This window comes from Petaurus breviceps, unplaced genomic scaffold (genome assembly GCF_028583685.1).
Source record: "Petaurus breviceps papuanus isolate PSGF00001 unplaced genomic scaffold, PetGlider_PUasm1.0 90847, whole genome shotgun sequence".
Taxonomy (NCBI): Eukaryota; Metazoa; Chordata; class Mammalia; order Diprotodontia; family Petauridae; genus Petaurus; species Petaurus breviceps.
The window spans coordinates 25,837,474-25,857,265 of record NW_027187360.1 but is presented as its reverse complement, the minus strand read 5'-3'; the positions used below and the strand labels follow the sequence as shown (position 1 = coordinate 25,857,265).

General features: G+C 42.2%; 1 protein-coding gene across 1 annotated transcript in view; it reads right to left on the bottom strand.

The window, feature by feature from the left end:
* MYT1 (myelin transcription factor 1) overlaps positions 1-11,261 on the bottom strand; it is a 197,682-nt gene extending 186,421 nt beyond the window's left edge. Inside the window, exon 1 of the mRNA XM_069072685.1 lies at positions 11,003-11,261. Within this exon, the coding sequence (XP_068928786.1) occupies positions 11,003-11,261 (259 nt within the window). The remainder of the gene's footprint in view (positions 1-11,002) is intronic.
* Positions 11,262-19,792: the final 8,531 nt, after the last annotated feature.

The following is a 19,792-nucleotide window of genomic DNA, read 5'->3' as shown; positions in this document are numbered from 1 at the left end:
AAAATGAGGGTCACAGTAGTTATGTGCCTTACTCAAGGTCACCCAGTAAGTGTCACAGGTGGAATTTAAACCTAGGTTGGTCTTCCAACTACAGAACCAGAGCTCTTTCCAGGTGATTAGTAGAAGAGATCTACAAAGACGGAGGCTGGGGAATTTATATTCATTTTTCTATCTGGTTAAGTTTGGGAAAATAGTTGAAAAACTGAAGCTGAGGGACGTCAAGTGATTTGCCATGATTAGCAAAATGACCACATAGCCTATCTGAATCATAAAAAATATTCAAGCCTCTGGAGTTCTTAATCTGGGGTTCATGAATTTGTTTTTAAAAATATTTTCATAACCATGTATCAATATGATTGGTTTCCTTTGCAATGTTATGTATTTTATTTTTATGATTTTAAAAACATTATCTTGAGAAGGAATACATAGGATTCACCAGATTACCAAAGGGGCCCATGACACAAAAAAAGTTTAAGAATACCTGGCCTAGGCCCTTAGGACATTTAATAAATATTTTTTCCTGTTTTAATCTAAGCAGACTCAGTCTGGGAAACTTCCTTGGTTTTATTTCCATATCCGGGTTACCAAAGGCTTGTGAAAACTCCTGCAGGATCAAGATTCCCAGCCTATTGGACAACCTTTATTTATTTAACAGGCAGAAGCCCTAGGTCAGGTGAGGTATCACTTGTGCTGAAAATAGGCAGCACCATCTGTTTTAGGCCACTGAAGGCAGGTGGAAAAAGTGCGGCTGCTGGAACTCAGTTTTCTTTCCAGGACTTAAATAGACCTTGTAGGTGTTAAAACATCAGTGTTTTGACAAGACAACTCAGCAAACTTCACATGGAAATCACAGAGGTGGTAAGCCTGCATGGGAGTCCTTTAAAGTCAAAATGTTAGTTGGAGATCCACCATGGGCAACAATAATTTTACCAGCAAGGGTCTTGGTCCTACAGACCATACCTGGAAATCCAACCCAGGTGCCCTATAAACCCCAGGCAAGATGACTATTCTCTAAAGGGGTCTGAAATTCATTTCAGCTAAACATTTTCTATTTCTTCTAAGCCAGAAGAAGGTACTTAAGAAAACTAGACAGGAGCTTCTCTCTCTCTCTCTTGCTTCAAAGAAAACAAGCTTTTTCCCACGGCCAACTTTTCAGTGAAAGCAGTCTTGGGGCTTCCTTTTGGTGAGAACAACTCAATTGCTTTATGGGTGACTATGATTAGGAGAGAGGGCAGAGACAGAAAGATGGTCCATCTGCCCTCCCTGATAACTCAATTTAAGTGGAGGCCCAAAGAAGCTGAAGCAGCAGTACTGCTCCTCTGGTCACACCTCACACCTGTGCATCTATTCCCATTCATTTCTTAGGTAACAAAATAAAAGAGGAACAGAGGTCACAGATTGCTTGTGCTGGGAGCCCTCCCACTAATGTTTAAGATAATCCAAGTTGGGCAGCCAGGCATGAAGCATGGGCAGGCCAGTTTTGCAGCACTGAGTAAGAGAGATTCTGAGGCCAGGATTCATCAACCTGCACCATATGGTCTGCTTCTCCCCGCTGACTCTCCTTCCCATCAGGATTTGAAAGTGGACAAGCCCTCCTTAACATTTTACCCAGCCAGCATAAAGAAGATGGTTAAGCTCCCTGCAACAGCAGCTAGATAGTCCTTAGTGCTATAGGGAGATCACAATGAATTGGAAGGGACCACTGAAGCCATCTAGACTAAGCTCCTCCTTTTACAGATAAGGAAGCAGAAGCTAATAGAGATTAAGTGACTTGTCCAAGGTCACACACAAAGGGATCATCTGGAGTGGGATTTGAACTCAGGTCTTCTAATTCCATAACCAATATCCTTCGTATTATATCACACTATCTCCCCTTCTTCCAACTTAATGGAAGTTATGGACTTTACCTACTGCTCCAGCACTTAGCACAGTGCCTAACACATAATAGGCACATTTAAAAATACTTCTTCTTGTTATATCCACCCTCACCCCCAAGTGGTATATTCTTTGGGATTTAAGCAATATTTTGGACTTAGCCTGCTTATAAAATAGTCCTAATTCTGATATCATTCCTAACAGAACAAGGATTTTGCAAACCTAATCTTTTGTTGTTGTTGTTTGGTAGTTTTAGTCATGTCTAACTCTTTGTGACTGCATTTAGGGTTTTCTTGGCAAAAATGCTGGAACAGTTTGCTATTTCCTTCTACAGATCATTTAAAGAGGAAACTGAGGCAAACAAGGACACAGCTAGAAAGTGTCTGAGGTCAGATTTGAGCTCCGGTCTCCCTGACTCCAAGGCCCAGTACCACCTAGCTGCCCCAACCTACTCTTTACTATATATGTATATACACATATGTATATACATACATGTATGTATATATAATATCCACATCTATCTATACACATATGTATACAAACAATGCATTCGTGGAAACATACATTCATACATACATATACACACACACACACACACACACACACACACATTTTTTTTTTTCGCTTTTTTGAAGGGCAATTGGGTTTAAGTAACTTGCCCAAGGTCACACAGCTAGGTTTTTTGTTTGTGTGTGTTAAGTGTCTGAGGCCGGACCTGAACTCAGGTCCTCCTGACTCTAGGGCCAGCACTCTACTCACTGCACCACCTAGCCACCCCCCTCCCCCCAACACACACATTTTTTTTCAATGTAAATATGTTCAGAAATGGTTCACTTGACACTTTTGGGTAGAAGGGAAAAGATGTGTAAAGTTTACACAACTCTGAAAGATTAGAAACTCTGATCAATACAATGGAAGCAATTGTAATGCCAGAAGTTTTCTGCTAAAGCATGCTGCTCATCTCCAGATAGAGGTCATGGGTTCAATGGATTTTCTTTTCTCTTCTTTCCTGACATGGCTAATGAGGGAATTTGTTTTATTTGACTACACATATTTATAATAGGTTTTGTTTTACTTGATTTCTTAATGGGTAAGGGAGGGGAAGGTGGGAGAGAATTTGGAATTTAAAATAAAATTAAATTGAATTTTTAATTTTTCAAAAAACAATGTTACCAGCAGCTAGGTGGTACAGTGAATAGAGCACCAGATCTGGAGTCAGGAGGACCTGAGTTCAAATCCAACCTCAGACACTTGACACACTTACTAGCTGTGTGACTTTGGTAAGTCACTTAAACCCAATTGCCCTGCCTTCCCCCCTCCAAAATAAAAAAGACAAAAACAAACAAATAAGCAAAAAAGAATATTACATATCAACAAAAAGGAATGTGAAAGTTACACATAGTTTCCTTGTTTAGTGGCCTGAACTGCCATAACCAAGCCTCTGATAGATGCCATCCCAGGGCTTTGGTGATATCTGTGCTGGTAAGGATAGAAACCAGGTCACAAATATCTAATACTTTGTTTTAGGAAGTCTGCAACATCTTTAAAGAGTTGCACTAATCCCCATGGTGACAGATATACTAGGCAGCCTTGCTTGGTATAGATTAAAATACTCCCTCTGATTTGCTCTTTCGTCCCATCTGATTAAAATAACATTGAATTTTCTTCCTGTGCTAACCTAGACATGAAAAAGGATGATGCAGAGGCAACAGCAAGTGAAGGTCCTATACTTACCTCTCCTTCACAAAAAAATAAGAGAGAAAAAGAGGGACAGTGGTGTGAGGTAGGCACCCGGGTTATCTCTAAAGCTGCTGGAGATAAAAATAAAGACCTTTTCAAACTGGATTTTCCACTTGAAAGTGTTTATTAATCTATTCTCTATGAAGCAAGGAGTTCAATGAAAGCTTAAGATCAAAGGCATTTTAATTTAGGTAAAAATGCTTTTCCCAACATTTTTATTGTGTTTAAAAAATTGATGTTTGGGCAATTCAACTTTTTCTTACAAAATGGATATGTGCCTAGATGCTAGAGAGGCCTTAGCAATACTTTCCCAATTCTACCCTTTCAGCTCCCAAGATCAGCTCCAAACCTGTAAAGATTTCTTTGTCAAATAAAATACTAACAACTTCTGTCCTAGGCAGCTAGACAGAGCACTACTCCAGGCCTGGAGTCAAAAAGCCTTGAGGCCTCAGACACTTACTAGGTGTATGATTTGGGTGAGTCACTTAACCTCTGTTTGCCTCAGTTCCCTCAACTATAAAATGGGAATAATAATAGCATCTACCTTCCAGGATTGTTGTGAGGACCAAGTGGGATAATATTTATAAAATGTTTAGCAAGGTGCCTGGTATGTAGTCAGTGCCTACTAAATGCTTGTTCCCCTTCCTCACTTTCTTACCCCTGTTCTGCAGGACCATCCTCTCATGTAATTTGGCTAGAATCCATAGATCATATATTTAGAGCTAGAACGGTACCACAGAGACCATCCAGCCCAGGAAACTGAGACATTAAGTGACTTGCTGAAGCTCCCACAAATAAGAAGCTAAGTAACCAAGTCAGAAATTGAACCCAGGTCCTTTGAATCCAAATTCATGATTCCTTCCACCTCAAGGAAAAGGTACTGTTTCATTCTTGTATTTGCATACCCAGTGGACAGCACAGTTCTTTCCACATAATTGGTGGCTGGTGAATGTTGGTTTCAGTAGAATATTCATGTAATCCTAGAAGTATTGAGCTGTTTCATTGTGATAGACCCATATTCCATTAATCTAAACAACTAGTCATTGAGGATCTGTGTGTAGTAAATACTGTGAAGGATCCCAAAGTGAATGACACCATCTAGCTTGGTGCCTACACTAAGAGGAGGGATAAGTGAAGTACCTAAAAATCACCAAAGTCAACAAAAAGCAAAAGTGCTCTAAGAGAGGTAGATAGATAGCATAGTTAGTGAGTGGTAGAATCCAAAAAGGCTTAATAGAGGAGATGTCACTTGATCTGAATCTTGAAGGATGGGAAGAATATTTGACCTGCATTGATGGGGGCTGGAGGGGTGGGGAGAGAAAAGTGTTTCAACAACTGAAAACAATTCAACATACATTTCTTAGGTGTCTACTATGTCAATATATTGTGTTTGGCACTGAGGAGATAAGGCAAAATGAAAAACAGCCTCAAGCAACTTACATTCTACCAGATCATGGGCTAAGAAATAGGAAATTACAGAGTGTGTTGAAGGACAATAACAGTCAGTCAACAAGAATTTATTTAGTGCTGACTAACCCATACACTAAGCTAAAAGCAGGGGATAGAATGAAAGGTCAACATCAGTAACTGCTCCCAAGGACCTCACAGTGTATATAACTGGTAGGGATCAGTTGGAGATAAGACTGCAAAGGTAGCATGGAAAGTTTTAAATGACAAGAGTTTGTGCTTTATTCAAACAAAATGCCCAATCCTTTGAAGGGCTAGGTGCCAGATGGCCGCATCTCAGTCACTACACTTTCAAGGCAAACTTGGCCATTCTAGAGGTTCTAGAGAGAAAGATGTTAGATATACCTGCTTAGACATGGAGTAAACAGGATCCATAGCCAGACTCCTGAGCAGAGATCCTCAAGCCAGCCTCCCACATTAGGTCTACTAGATCCTGGTTCTCCAGAATCAGAACCCTCTCCAGCACCATCTCTGTCTACACAAACTCCCATCTCTGGAGCCAGCTGATTTCCCTATGCCTGTGAGAACAGGGAATCAAGTCACCCAGCAATTACTGATTTCAGTCTTTCTGGGAAACAAGGCATTTTTAGGACTGAGTTAACTCCTGATGATGCTATTTCCCACACACAATCTTCCTGTAAACGTACGTCATATAATTTCCCTTAAATTTATATTAAAAAAAATCAAATTTCTGGTTTATTCATGAGGGTTGTGTGGGTCCTCCCTTAGGACCTCCTGCAACAACTCGCAGCAAGGAGGCGCTGGTCACCTGAGGGAGGAGAAGGGAAAGGAAAAGCAGGGCGAAAGGGAGGGACCCAGAAAAAGAAGAGAAAGGAGCAGGGAGGGCAGGAAGTTGCATTATATTCTCTCAAACCAGGAATTTTAAAATGACATATTCCTAGTTAACTAATAGCTCACATCTCTATTCTGCTTAAAGGCTCACAAACCACTTTTCTCACAACCATCTTGCGAGATCGATCCTCCCATTTTACAAACGAGGAAACTGAGGCAACTTGTCCAGGGTCACACCGCTAGTCAATGGCAGAAGCGAGATCCGAGTCCGGTCTCTTACACTTCAGATGTACACTCTTTGAATTACACCGGGAGGTCTCTTTAATTGAGTTTTTTCCACCTCGGCTCCTTCTCTCTTTCCCGCCCTAAGGGAGCGAGAATAGAAAAACGAAACGGGTTCCGAAAGTCCCAGGACAATCCTAGTCGATTTATCAGGGGACAGCAGCCCGGCAGAGAGAGGGTTAGTATTTCGAGAAGCAGGATAAAATGGCCGTCCCGCAGACTCTCAGCAGATCCCGATCCGATGACCGGCAGCAATAACTTTGCGACTTGCTGGACTCTTTTCTGAGGCCAGAATCCAGTCCACCAAGAGCCCCTGGGTTGATCAAGCCGAGTCATACTTTCTCGCTGAGAATGGGGGAGGGGGAGATGGCGTTGTTGGAAGGGGAGTTGGGGAACTATGAACACCGGCCCCTAACCCCATACAAAGAACCTCGCGGAACCTTGGGTCCCGCCCACAGACCCAAGTCCCAGGGATCAAAGTCCCAGTGCCCCCTTCTCTCCCACCGCGTCGCGCCGCTCTAATCTCTGCGCCGCCCCAACTTGAGGAGCTAACCTTCCTGATCCGACGGTAAGCAGCCCGAGAGTAGTTTGTACCCGTCAAGATTCCCTTTGCCTTCCCAAGTGCTCCTCTTTGCTAGGTTTGTGGCCCTACGTCTAATTATCTGATCCCCTCACCCAAAGTACTGTAGTTGGCTCAGAAACTTCTGTGCTCTCATTGCCCGTTTAGGGGCTGAGTGCTATAAGCAGTTCTGTGGTGCGTCTTCCAAAGAATTTCCAATTCACGCTTCGGAGCTGAGTGGCGAAATTAATTAACCCCGCGTCCCATCCTTTCACCCCCCACCCCCTACCTGCATTTCCTGCCCTAAGAGCCCGGGCCTTAGGTGACCAGCTGTTTGACTCACTGGGATAATGACTTCCTTCGGCTCCGAGCTAGAAGTCACCTGGTCCTTCCAGTCCCCCATTCCACCCCTTCAGCTCCAGCCTCGGTGATTAGCCATGTAAATCAGCATTTCACAAACTCATTAAGGGAAGCTATAAAGCCCAGCCATGAATACATAAAGTAAGATGGGGAAGTGTGGGAGAAAGGAAAAAGAAGAGAAGCGTATGGAGACCTTAGCCACGAGAAAGTGACGGAAAAACTCCTGCTGTCGGGATTTTAGAGCCCGCGCCAGTGTCCACTTGACTAGAATTTGTGACTCCCTGCAGAGTCTCAAAGGTGAATTGGGGCCCCTGACTTCAGTAGCGTGAGACTTTTTTTTTTTTTTAATCTCAGCATTGAAAGGAATCTCAGGAATCCCCTTTGCAACCATAACATCTAGGCAAGTAGCTAACTCGCAAATGTCTCAGAGACCGGCAACTACCTCTCAAGGCAACTCAGTCCACTTTAGGTTGGTTCTAATTATTAGGAAGGTCTTCCCCCTGATATGAAATTGATGCTGTCTTTCAGCAATTCCCACCCCATTACTCCTAGTTGCATTCTCTTGGGCTAAGCATAATGAATGTTACTACTCTTACACATGACTACTCTAACTACTTGAAGGTAGCTATCATATTTTCACTTCTAAATACCTCCCCCAGGATTTTTTTATTAAATGAATTCTCTTATGGCATGGTTTTGATTTCCATCATCTCCCTGGTCACCCTTATTGGACTATCGGATGCCTAACTAGGTTTGCATTTGTCTCACACCCAACAAAATAGAACACATCCTGAAACAGGACAGGAAGGAATAAGAAAGTAACGAGCACTGAGAAGCAGGGACTGGGCAGGGCAAAGATCAGCGTTGGGATAAAATAACTTGACTTCACACTGTTAGGCCACCTGTCTAGCTGTAAAGAAAATGGGTATTTGGGATACTGATATTACATCTAAGTCTATAATAGAACCCAAGAACCAGGCCTAAGTGAGGAAGGTTACCAGGTGTCTACTGCCCAGATAGGAGTGGAAATTCCCCTTGGAATGACTGGTGAAAATGCTTCTATGCTCCCATTATTGCAAGTACATTTTTTGATGATTGGACAAATCTTTTAGCCCAGCATCCTTCCCTAAAGGTATTTCCAGCAGGTCATTCAGAGGTGGTCAGATGGTTGCTAAGAACAGCTGCTTCAGAGTTCCAGTGCCTATCTGATCAGAAATTCTGCACATGTAGCAATTCTGATGTCTCTGGAACCCTGGCCCCTGACACCCTGAGCAGGCTCACCAGGAAAGCAGGTTATAACACCAGACACAGAGTCCCCCCAGATGTAACACCTAACTTAAAAAAAAAAAAGCTCAGGAGGAAACAACAGTAATCTTTGGACTAAAAAAAGATCTCCTGCTTCCAGACAAGAGCTCTCTTGAACCAGACCACAACAGGAGAACCAAGAAGCGCTTGAGGTTTCCATCCTGAAGATACTTCTTTGTGAGTCTGCTGAAACTTTCTGTAGTTCCCATTTGTCTCCTTTTTTCCAGAAAGGTGGCTGCTGTGGAAACTGCCAGTAGCAGGGCTCCTTAGAATGCAAGATAACCCCAAGGAAGACTATGCAAGTCACAAAATAAATGGGGGCCCTAGCAATCAGATGAGAGCTGAAGTGACCACACAAAAATCATAGGACTTATAACTAACTATAAGGTATCTGAAACAAGAGTGGGGTAGCTAGGAGGCACACTGGATAGAGCACTGGGCCTGGAGTCAGAAAGACCTGGGTTCAAATTTGGCCTCAGACATTTACTAGCTGTGTGACCCTGGGAAAGTCACTTAAACTTTCTTCAATTTCCTAATCAGTAGAATGGGGATGATAATAATAGCACCTGCCTCCCAAGGGTTGTTGGGAGGATCAAATGAGATAATAATTGTAAAGCACTTAGCACAGTACCTGGCACACAGTAGGCACCAGACAAATGAGAAGACTTACCTCATTCTATTCCTCTATAAGCTGTACATAGATTATTCCTCCCTCTCCTTCTTGTCCTGCACTCTCCCACTTACTTTTCTTTATTCTCTCTCCCCAATGCTGGCAATAGTATCTTCCCAACCCACATCTCCATATGACAATGCCTCCCTTCAAGGTCCAGCTCAGTAGCCACCTCTTCCATGAAGCCTTCCTAGATACCTAGCCAGCCAGGCCAGAGATAAAATTGATCTTCCCCTTTTCACATTTCTCATAGCACTTTTCTAGACCTTTCCATTGTGTTTACCATACTCTACCTCATATTGAACTTATTCATATATATGTATATATACATATATGCCATATTACTCCAGTAGATTGTAAGCTCCTTGAAGTCAGTAACTGCATCATTTTTCATGTGTGTATCCCCAGCATTGAGCACAGGGCCTTACACTTAATAAATGTTTGTTGAATTGTTGTTGCTGAAAGAAATATCTGTTTGATGCCATCTTCTCTTTCTTTCCAAACAAAGTATTCTTAGTCACAATCCCTGCTACCCAGGGAACAATAAACCCAACATAACTGGACAAAGGAGACTTCATCCTGCCTGCTTCCTTTCCATAACAGTGGAATAGACAAATCGTCTGAAGCTGAGATCCCTGTATTCCTGCTCTTTTGTTTGCCATTAATTAAAGTGGCCATATGGAAGAAGCTGATAATGGCAGCTGAGGAGCCAATGAGGGAGGGAATGGGGACTGTGAGGAACCCGTGGCTGAAGTGGCTTCTGCCGGCAGCTCAGAGTAAAGGGGATCCTGGCAGAGTTCAGCCAACAATAGATGGGAGAGTAAGCATAGCCCCAGCTTGTGTGTTTGTGTCCTCTGGCACTGTGGGCTGCCACCAAGTTCTGTCTGAGCACCTCAGAAATGGCCGGCTGTCCTATACACGACAGAGGCAAGAGGAAAGTAAGAGGCAGCCAGAACACTTCTGCCCACAGACCCCAAAGAAGGTTGTAGTCACAACAAAAAAGGATTTGCTTCATTCCACAAAAAGGAAAAGTCAAAAGGGCATCTCCTAGTGACTCTCCTGGCTGGGTGCTTTACTCAGCTTGGCTAAGCACAGACAGCCCAAGCATTTCCAAAGGTTTGTTTTCAGTACATTTCGATTGGCTCCTTTGTTTACTCAGACCACTCACAATGACAGAGAGTAACTGAGGTTTCTCTTTCTGTGTTTCTCTTCTCCACCCCCCCCCAACCCTCTCCCCCATATCAGGGCAAAATTATTTACATCTGTCTTCCATAAGGAAAATCATGAAGGTAATAGTGGTAATGATGATACAAATAATCATTATAATACTGTGGCCAAACAGACCACCCTGGAACTTGAACCCACATTCAGCTAACATTTCAACTTAACTCACTAGGCATATATATATAATTTGTCTCCAGAAATTGAATTCCCAACTTTACTTTTCTTGGTCAAGCCCAGGTAATTAGTAGTAGTGCTATGCAGAGTGAAACCCTAAATGTGATAAAGAAAAAGCTAGAATATCCTTTCTTCCATCAACATGGGCAGGTTTGCAATGACAAACAGCTCCTACTGGGGTGGGGGGGGGGGAGAGAAGATGCACTTTCTTTTCCTTTTCCTTGTTCATAAAAAGGAAAGCAAATTTAACCCAAGGAGGCAGCACCTCTAAGTCTCATCCCAGAGAACAGCAAACTAAGGGAAGTCATGTAGCTCAAAACTCAACTTTGAGAAAAACCTAGTTTTTAGTTTTTAAAAGAGAAAAACTACTTGTCTTTCCCCATCTGTTCACAACAATCCCTATAAATAACCACATTTCTGATAGATTGGCTGAAAGGAAAACCTGAGCAGTGTTCCGTTAGGTGTTCTGTGCACCCCCAGCACTCCCACCATAGATTTCTTAAAGCCCTCTATTAGGATTTTAGAAATAGGCAACCAAGAGATCAAAAGCTTACTTCGATCACCACTGTTCAGTACCTTGGACTGGAAGTTACCATATGAGATATTCCAGGGAGACAAACTGTGAATCTTGTTTTTCCCTTGCTTCAGAGAGATCTTCTGTTCAGAGGAGTAGGGTTTCCTCCAGATAGAGAGCCACCAAATCCTGTGGCCACAGACATAATATCTGCTGCTCTTCCAGAAATATTCAGAAAGTTTCTTGGCTGGATACAAGGCTTTCCCCCCCCTGTTAAATGTATTTTCTGTCAGATGCATAACATATCCACTAGAATCTCAGAAGGGGGGGGGGGAGGAAGGGAAAAAGAGGAGGAAAAAATTCCACACAGACCCAGGAAGAAGGAGAAGCAAATCCCTCAGTTCTCCAATGCAATTAAAAGATTCAACCCCTAGACCTGCTCTTCCTGCAAAGAAAGCCTTCATCTGACAAATTAACTGTGTTCTCGGAAGCCCCTTTTCCTGATCAGTCTAAGGTGAAAGCTCCAGCCTTAGATATCTGCCTTTGTCAGCGAAAGAACATAATATTGACTTACCTTTCCCCACAGCTATTGTCTTTCCCCTTTCAAAATGACATCACGGAAAGCAATCATGAAATTTACATGGGGGGCTGGGTGGATGGAGGTGGGGGGAGGAGTTGGAGGGCAGCCACTTCGCTTACACCAGTCACATGCGAGCAAGATTGTTTGTTGGTTTCAATTAAATATCTGCTCCCCCTCAGTGTGTGAACTCCTAAGCCTGCTAAAGGGGATGTCTCATTTACTTAATGACCGCTCTCATTAAAGGGAACGGCACAGGGCTGGCGGAGGCGGCCTTTGTAAATACACTACCCATGAACCCTTGGGGTTGCAATATATCTGTTTACTCTCCGAGGTGAAATAAATTTACAGTATAGCATCAAAAAGATGGATCTGCTGACTTGGGGAGCGAGGGGAGTATCGAGGCCTCATAAGAGCTTCAGCCCCTATCTTCTGAGAACAAGTCAACAGAAGGCGACTGCATTTACCCATGCAGATTCATAATTAATATGCAGAATGATCAGAGGTTCTTTTATGCAAAATACACAAAAGGGCAGAGTGTGTTACAACTGCCATCCTCATCCCCCTCTGTCTTCTCTCCCAGTGGTACAGTCCAATAATTCCTAATAGCAGCAACCCGGGAATGACAGATGCCCTAGGTTAGCGTAGCTGCAGCGAAAGTACTTTACAATATTTATTGGTGGTTAGGAATATGACCTATCATCATAAAGAACAGACTGCAAAATTTATTGTCCAGATGAAGCTGGTAGCATTGCACATTAGCTCATCTACATAGTCAAGTGCCAGTGACTTAAAAGGTCTATGTTTTTTTAAGTGAAAAAAAGTACAAAAAAAGACCCTCAAAGTAAAAGACTAGGGAAGAGACTGTTTCCTTTCATTACATTTTCACTTTGATAAATCTTTTTGCTGTTAAAGTACCTATAAACTCCATCTAAGAAGCAAAGGTGCTTTCTCCAAGGAAGAGAATATTCTGTGCCTAAACAAATTGTTTCCAACCAGAAAGATATACCTCTCTCTAGCTGTTGGGTTTGGGTGGGTTTTTTTTTTTTGTATCTGATTTTATCTTGATCTATTTTAATTCCCTTGAAATAGCCTATCCAATAAAAAAGCAAGGAAAAAAATCCATAAAATGTTCAATAAAAGTTCTCACCCACTCTATAATAAAATTGTAACATCATATTTCTTGCATGTAAGTTGTGGTTTCTTCACATTCATGGGATTTTGAGGTTAAAAGACCCCCAAGTGACTTGATCAAAGTCATGCAGGTAGTAAAGTGACTGTTCCAGGACTCAAAGCCAGATACTTAGACTATAAATCCAGGGACTGTTTCCACTGCACTAAACTTGTGTTTCTCCATATGCCACTTACAGTTTCCTGAATAAGTCATTGGTCCAATACTCTTTCCACTCCAAGATGCCTAGGTGTTAACTGTAAGAGAGCTGGCAATGAAAGTAACAATGATTTTGATTACAATCCAAATTGTCTCATGGAAAGATGGGACTCTTTATCCCTGATGGAAGAGATAAAATTTCTCTGTTGTCATAATCAGGATTTTAGGAAATATGTCTGGAATGACAAGGGACTATTATTTAAAATACCTCAAAAATATTGTAAATTACAGAGCAATTTCATAACTAAGAAAGAACCAAATGAAAAGTTCAGAGTGAAGGCTGAAACTCATGTTTAAATGATTTTCTTGGTAAAATTATGTGGAAATAAAATGTCCCTGACTCCATTGGTGCTGAAGAACTCAAGACATCATAAACATGAAGGGAGACAGATTTCAGTATTGATGTTCTTCTAGGGTTATATTTTGAAATAAACACCTTTCATTCATTACACATAGTGTGTCCTTCTGTGTTACATATGACTCCCAACCTGCTTTAACCTAAGCATTAGTGAAAGAATCAATTTTGCTTCCAATTTCTAAGCCCACATTTTCATATCAACCCAAATACTCACAAATGTGGCTTCTTTGCAAAATAATGCATGAAATGTAGGCAAGACCTGATCTCAGACTGGGTAGGGAAGACATAAATGCAAAGCTGCAATGGCCAGGCTTACAATAAAATATTAATTAGCTACATAAGAATATTCTGAAACTCTGCAATGTCTATTTTAATGACTGTCTACCATTTTTTGGCTCTTTCGTGAGCTCATATCCATTAGCATAAAAGGACATATTCAGCTGAGAGCACTCCTGAAAAGCCATTTTCTATCTCCTCTGGACATGCTGTGAGTGCAGGGATATTTTACATCCTAAACCTTTGGCATTCAGAAATTCTATTAAACTCTTATCGCCAGTCAGCAGGCCCAGCGCTACCCAGCATTTCCATTGTTCTGCATTGAAGATAGAATCAAAGGGAGGGTCCGTGCTGAATCAGCCTTATTCTCTTAACAATGCCCCCATGTTACATGAATGCTATTTAATTCATATATGTAATAGTCAAACTTAAGAAACAACAACAAACCAGATGGAATGGAAAACTGGGTGTATGTATGTGCTGTGGGGAGGAATATACACACAATATAGATTTTGGTACAATTATTTTCATTGGTGCCAGAAATAATATTAAATAATTTTAAGTATTTCAAGAATTTTTTCCTCCTTTTCATGGCAAATGGTGCCTTAAGGTGTAATGTATCTGCCAGAGATGAGACTATGTTGTTTTTGCCTTCCCTACTTTACTTTAAAATATTTTTAACACGCAGTTCAAAATTTATTCAAAATTTCCAAAGGAATTAAAACAAATATGGAATTTGAGGAAAGGACCTGGGTTTTCTGCTAATATGTTGTAAATGTCACTTAAACAATTGCCCAATGCTTCAAAAGTCTGAGCTCAACCTCTTTGACTGATACCATTTTCCAAAGGAAGAAATAAAGGAATACAAGTGAACTCCTAAAAAGACAGCATGAAGATGAACTTGGCCAATGCATTTAGAAAGTTGGAAATCATTCCTACATGGATTGACCACCTAGGAGAAAAACCAACTGATGCAGCCTGAAAGCCTAGCCACAGTCTGGCTAGTCAGCACTGCGGACAGCTCCCTCCAGAGCTGGCTGTCTACGACCCTTTGTTCTGTCTACAGAAGTTTGGAAGTTCGTATAAACACTGTGAGACCAGAGCTGTTAACCAAAGTCTTTCAGCCATGAAATACAAGCTGCCTTTATAATGTGAGATGGGCCAATTCAGAATCCAAGGCATTAAAAAAAGCCCCTGAATGTAGCACTTCCAAATAACGACAACACATCCTAATTCAAAAATGACTAAAGGAATGTTATGGCATGAAGAAAGGGACTGCTGTTCTTTAGCTTTTAAAATTGTAAACCATGTTTCATGTCATAAGGTAATTTTATGACACAAATGGAAATTTGTCATCCATTTAAAGATGATATTTAAAAAAGAGAGATGAGAAAGACTTTTTCATTTTATGGTTTAAATAGATCTAGAAACAGTCACTTTACAAAGTAATGCTACTGTACTAACAGTATAGTGAAAGAGGGAAGATTTGCAAAAATCCAAACTTGAGGCTATAATCATGCTTTTTAAATAAGTGCTTTGTGTGAGCTGGGGGTGGGGGCGGGGGTTGTCCCACCACACACTCCAGGATGCAAACTTGTCGAATGAAAACCTGCATAATGACTGCTGGGCTGGGAAGATCATTTTAAATAAAGTTTAATTACTTGTGCAAATCTACACACAGGGATTCCAAGTGTCAGTTCATTTGCTTTATAAAAACTCTTTCAAGTAATTTCACTCTAAACTTTATGCATCTGTAATTGGCACCAACTTCTCCGGTGACCAGCTGGGGGTGAAGATTTTTCTTGTTCCTTTTTCAAAGCTTCCCTGCAGATGGGCTGCCTGCCTTAAAGCTGCAGACTACAATTAGGGCCGTTGTGTGCCCAACAGAAATGGTCAGCATTAATATTGTATATGGAACAGCTGAGGGGCTGGGGAGGAGCTGCCTCAAGCAGGCCCCTGGCAGATGGAGCAAACAAAACAAAACAAAAAAAACCCACTTTTACTAACCCTTTGGGCTAACATTGTAAGAATGTCTCTCACTGAATCTCTCACAAGGATCCACACTACACACAGTAGTCCTTTGGGCTAACATGTATAATTATATCTTACTGCAAACCCCACCACACACACACACACACACACATACACATGCAGAGAGATACACTCTAATATTTCAAGGTAATATTGTAGGAACATCTCTCACTGTGAACCATTTCACAGACACCCCTCCCTGCCCCCAAACACACCATACCCTTTGGGCTAAAATTGTGTGAATGTCTCTCACTTTGAGCAACAATACACACACATATATGCCTCATAACCCACATACACACATACACAAAGATAGAGATACACATGCAAAGATATACATTTTGAACTAACATGTTAACCTTTCTAAGCACATGAAATCAGTGACACATTGTATGTCACTGAGTCACAGCAAGACACACACACTATATATCCCATGAGTTGCTCCTTATTCTCCCACTAATGTAAAATTAGACACCTCAGTCGCACTTGCACTCTCCCAAACCATGGACTATTTTGAGGAGAAACAGTTATATTAACAGCAATCTGATCTTTTCAGCAGCTTCACTGCACCAAATCAAAGGGTTGGTGACAATAGCTCTGCTGTCTCCACTCTGCTGGAATAAACTCACTGTATCACCTATAGCTATTACAGTCATTGCCTTTAGCTTAATCTATGTCAGTATCTTGGCAATGGTGTCAAGCTGGTATAAATGAATTAATAAGCCCTGGAAGGCCAAAAGCAAAAATTGGAGTTGTTCCCTAACTTTGTGGCCACATGGATGGGAGAGCCTAGCAGAAACTAACAGAACCTGAATCCTGAACCCACAGGTTGGTTCTTTCCAAAGACACCATGTCTCTCTCAGTTTACAATGTGTTGGGGGAGGGGGATATGTGGAGAAGAAAGATGTATGACTCAAAATTATTTACAAACACATAAAAATAGTTTGGAAAATGAAAGTTTTAAACCACTATACAAGGTCTGATTTTGAAACAGATATATTTTTCAAGTGGGGTTTGTCATACAAATTTCAGTTGCAGAGGAAATATAGGAGAGAGTGTCTACCCCATTTATCCCAAGGTTGGCCCACTCCTGGACCTATATCCCCTATTACAGAAAAAGACATTACAACAATTAGAAGGCAGTATGACTTGAGTTCAGCTAATTAATTTCATTTGGTCTCTTTGCTAAGATGAGCTGAAACATGGACCCCGGACAGACGGGAGTTCCAAAGAAGAAACAGCTGCAGGGGAGGGGAGAGAGTCAAGAGAGCTTAGAGAAACTTTTACGAACCCAGGAAAGCTCCACACAGCTTCATTCTCGCTCTGTTCTCTTGCTTGCTCAGACGCCACCTCTGCTCAAACCACAGCCCAGACACCACTTACTTTATTCCTAGAAAAGTTGCTGCCAAGAGCAAAACTTATGTGTCTAAGAGGCTTGGAGAGTCCCAGCCCATCCAATGAGAGCCCAGGGAGCTGATAATTACAGATCAAAGCAGCAGGCCTCTGGCCAATGAGGGCCTACAGCTCACAAGCCCACACAATAGGGACTGAGGGAGACAATGAAAATCCACACCCCCCCGCCCCAACACACACATGCACACACAAAAACAGCTGGCCCAGGATGAGGAGACAGGAGGCAGGGGGTAGGGGCAGGGGGCATGGAGCTGGAGGCAAGAGAAAGGGGGAAGGGGCAGAGGATAGGAGAAAGCAGGCTAATGGTAAGAGGCAGGAAGAAAGGAGCAAAGTGCAGGGAGGTTGGAAGGGGAACTAGGAAGCAAAAGATAGGAGGTTGAAGCAGGGGTGGGGGGAAGGGAGACAGGGCCAGGAGTCAAGTAGGAGGGAGCAAGGAGAAGAAAGGAGAAAATGCTGGAGTCAAGAGGCAAAGCAGGGGGGAAAAGGCTATGGACTAGGGGCTAGATGGGGAATGAAGTAGGGGCTAGATGGGGCTAGAAGTACGAAGAGGGCAGGCAGGGAGAATAGAGGTAGGCAGCAGAAACAATGGGAGAAAGGACTGAAAGATAGGGTAAAAGCAGACACTGTATTACTGATATGGGTCCCCCTAAGTCACAATCTCATTTTATCAGGACTACATAGGGAGATAGTGTCAAAGAACCATTGTGGATAGGAAAAGAAAAGGACAGGAGAGGAGAGTGCAGGAGGCATGAAGAGAGTATCACAATACAGGGGGAAGTCAGGAAAGAGATATTGGGAAGAATATTTTAGGAAAAGGATTAGGATGGGAAAATGGTGTAGGAAAACTTGCCAATATCCTTAAATACTACATATCTATGGTATCCTTAAAGAGCAGGTGCCTTTGAGAGTCTCTGTAATGAGGTTGGGGAGAAAATATACTGGGCTCTTTCCTCCCTCAGTGGGCTGGGTCAGAGGCTAAGAATGAGACTTTAGTCACATGAAATCTAACTTGTCAGGGGCCTAGGGTTTGACCCTTCCCCTTGGGCCTCAGAGTTCCTGTTCCCAAGGCAGAGGAGTCTCAGAACCAGGCATAAAACAACTATGGACAAGTTAGTCTTTCCCAGGGGAGCTTGGAACATGACAGACTCCAAACCTAAACCTCTCTGGGACCTTTCACATGGCTGGGGACAGCAGGGAGAGCTCAAATGTCAGAGGTCATGTGGGTGGCTCTGAAGACAGATGGTAGGACTCACTGCTGGGAGGGTCTTATAGGGCTGGTACTAACCTCCCAGATGGGAGAGGAATGACTTGAGTTACCAATAATATCCTCCCCTCCCCCAGTGTGAGAAGTTGGAGGAGATATGGAAGAAGTCCTCCTTGACAGCATTCCACAGGGCCATGATGTGCACACCTATTACAGTTTCTCTGTTGTTGTTCAGTCATTTCAGTCATATCCAACTCTTTGTGACCCCATTTGGGGTTTTCTTGTCGAAGATAATGGAGTGATTTATCATTTCCTTCTCCAACTCATTTTACAGATGAAGAAACTGAAGCAAACAGGGTTAAGTGAGCTGCTCAGGGTCACACAGCTAGGAAGTGTCTGAAGCCAGATCTGAAATCAGGAAGATGAATCTTCCTAACTCCAAGCCTGGCATTCTATCCACTGTACCACGTAACTGCCCCCTTATCTCTAACCACTTCCTTAACTGATTGGTATAGAGACTTGACCTGGAGAGGTTGATAGTGACCTTGGGCATCACATCCAAGGAAGGAGCAGTCATTGGTGGAAGGGAGCAGGGAAGAGATGAGGAAGATATCTGGGCTCAGGAGGAGTGGGTGGTAATAGTCATAGGGCAAGGAGACACAGATGATGGTAGATGGGGGCTATTTAGAGTAATTTAATTCATCATAACTTTTTTGTGTTCCTTTAATGGAGTAAAGGTTATTTAGAAGATGTGAAATTAGTAAAGAACTGCAAAAAAAAGAAAGAAAAATAAAGGAAGGAAGAAAAAAAAAGAAACTAATTTGGGGATGAGATTCCTACATCTTCAATTTCAAGCTTCTGGATTTTTCTGTCTAGCGTGCAGGAACACGGGTAAAGATAGGGAATAAGGAAAGAAGGAGGAGAGATAGGGAGGAGGAAATAGTTGGAAGGAGATCTTCTGAGACCCTTTGTTAGGATGACCTCTACCCTAAGGGACAAGTTTCACTAGGCTCCCTTGATAAATCAATCTATACTATGTTCCTATGTACCAATGAAGAAAATTAAGGCCCTCTGATAGAACACACAAAAGGAGAGGACATACTTGTCCATCTCCATTCCATCTTCTGTAATCTGGACCATCTCCCTCCCCTCTCCAGCCCTTTCCCCTGCCATTTTCTCCCTGTTCTCAATCTCTCAACCTGGGTATTGGTTAGTTCCAAGCTGGGGAAAGGGGTAATGAGCGAAGGTTAAAGAAGTAAATAAAAAAGTGTTTTTATGACAAGAAAGTTCCAAGAGCCAACTAGCCAACCAAGCTGTGTCTCATATCGTAGGCGAAGATATGAGTACACCTCAGAATTAGATTGTCAGTATGGCAATAACACAAGCTATTAGTATAGGTACCCCTGACTATCAGCATGAGTACCATTGGTCATATGTATGGAAGAAACCCAGTCATTAGCTGGAGTACACTCTGGTCATAAACATGAATGTCCCCTGGTCATCAGCGTGAGTGCTCCATGGCTATCAGTTCACATGGTATATATGGGTACAAGTCATCATTGTGAATATTACCATCAGTCA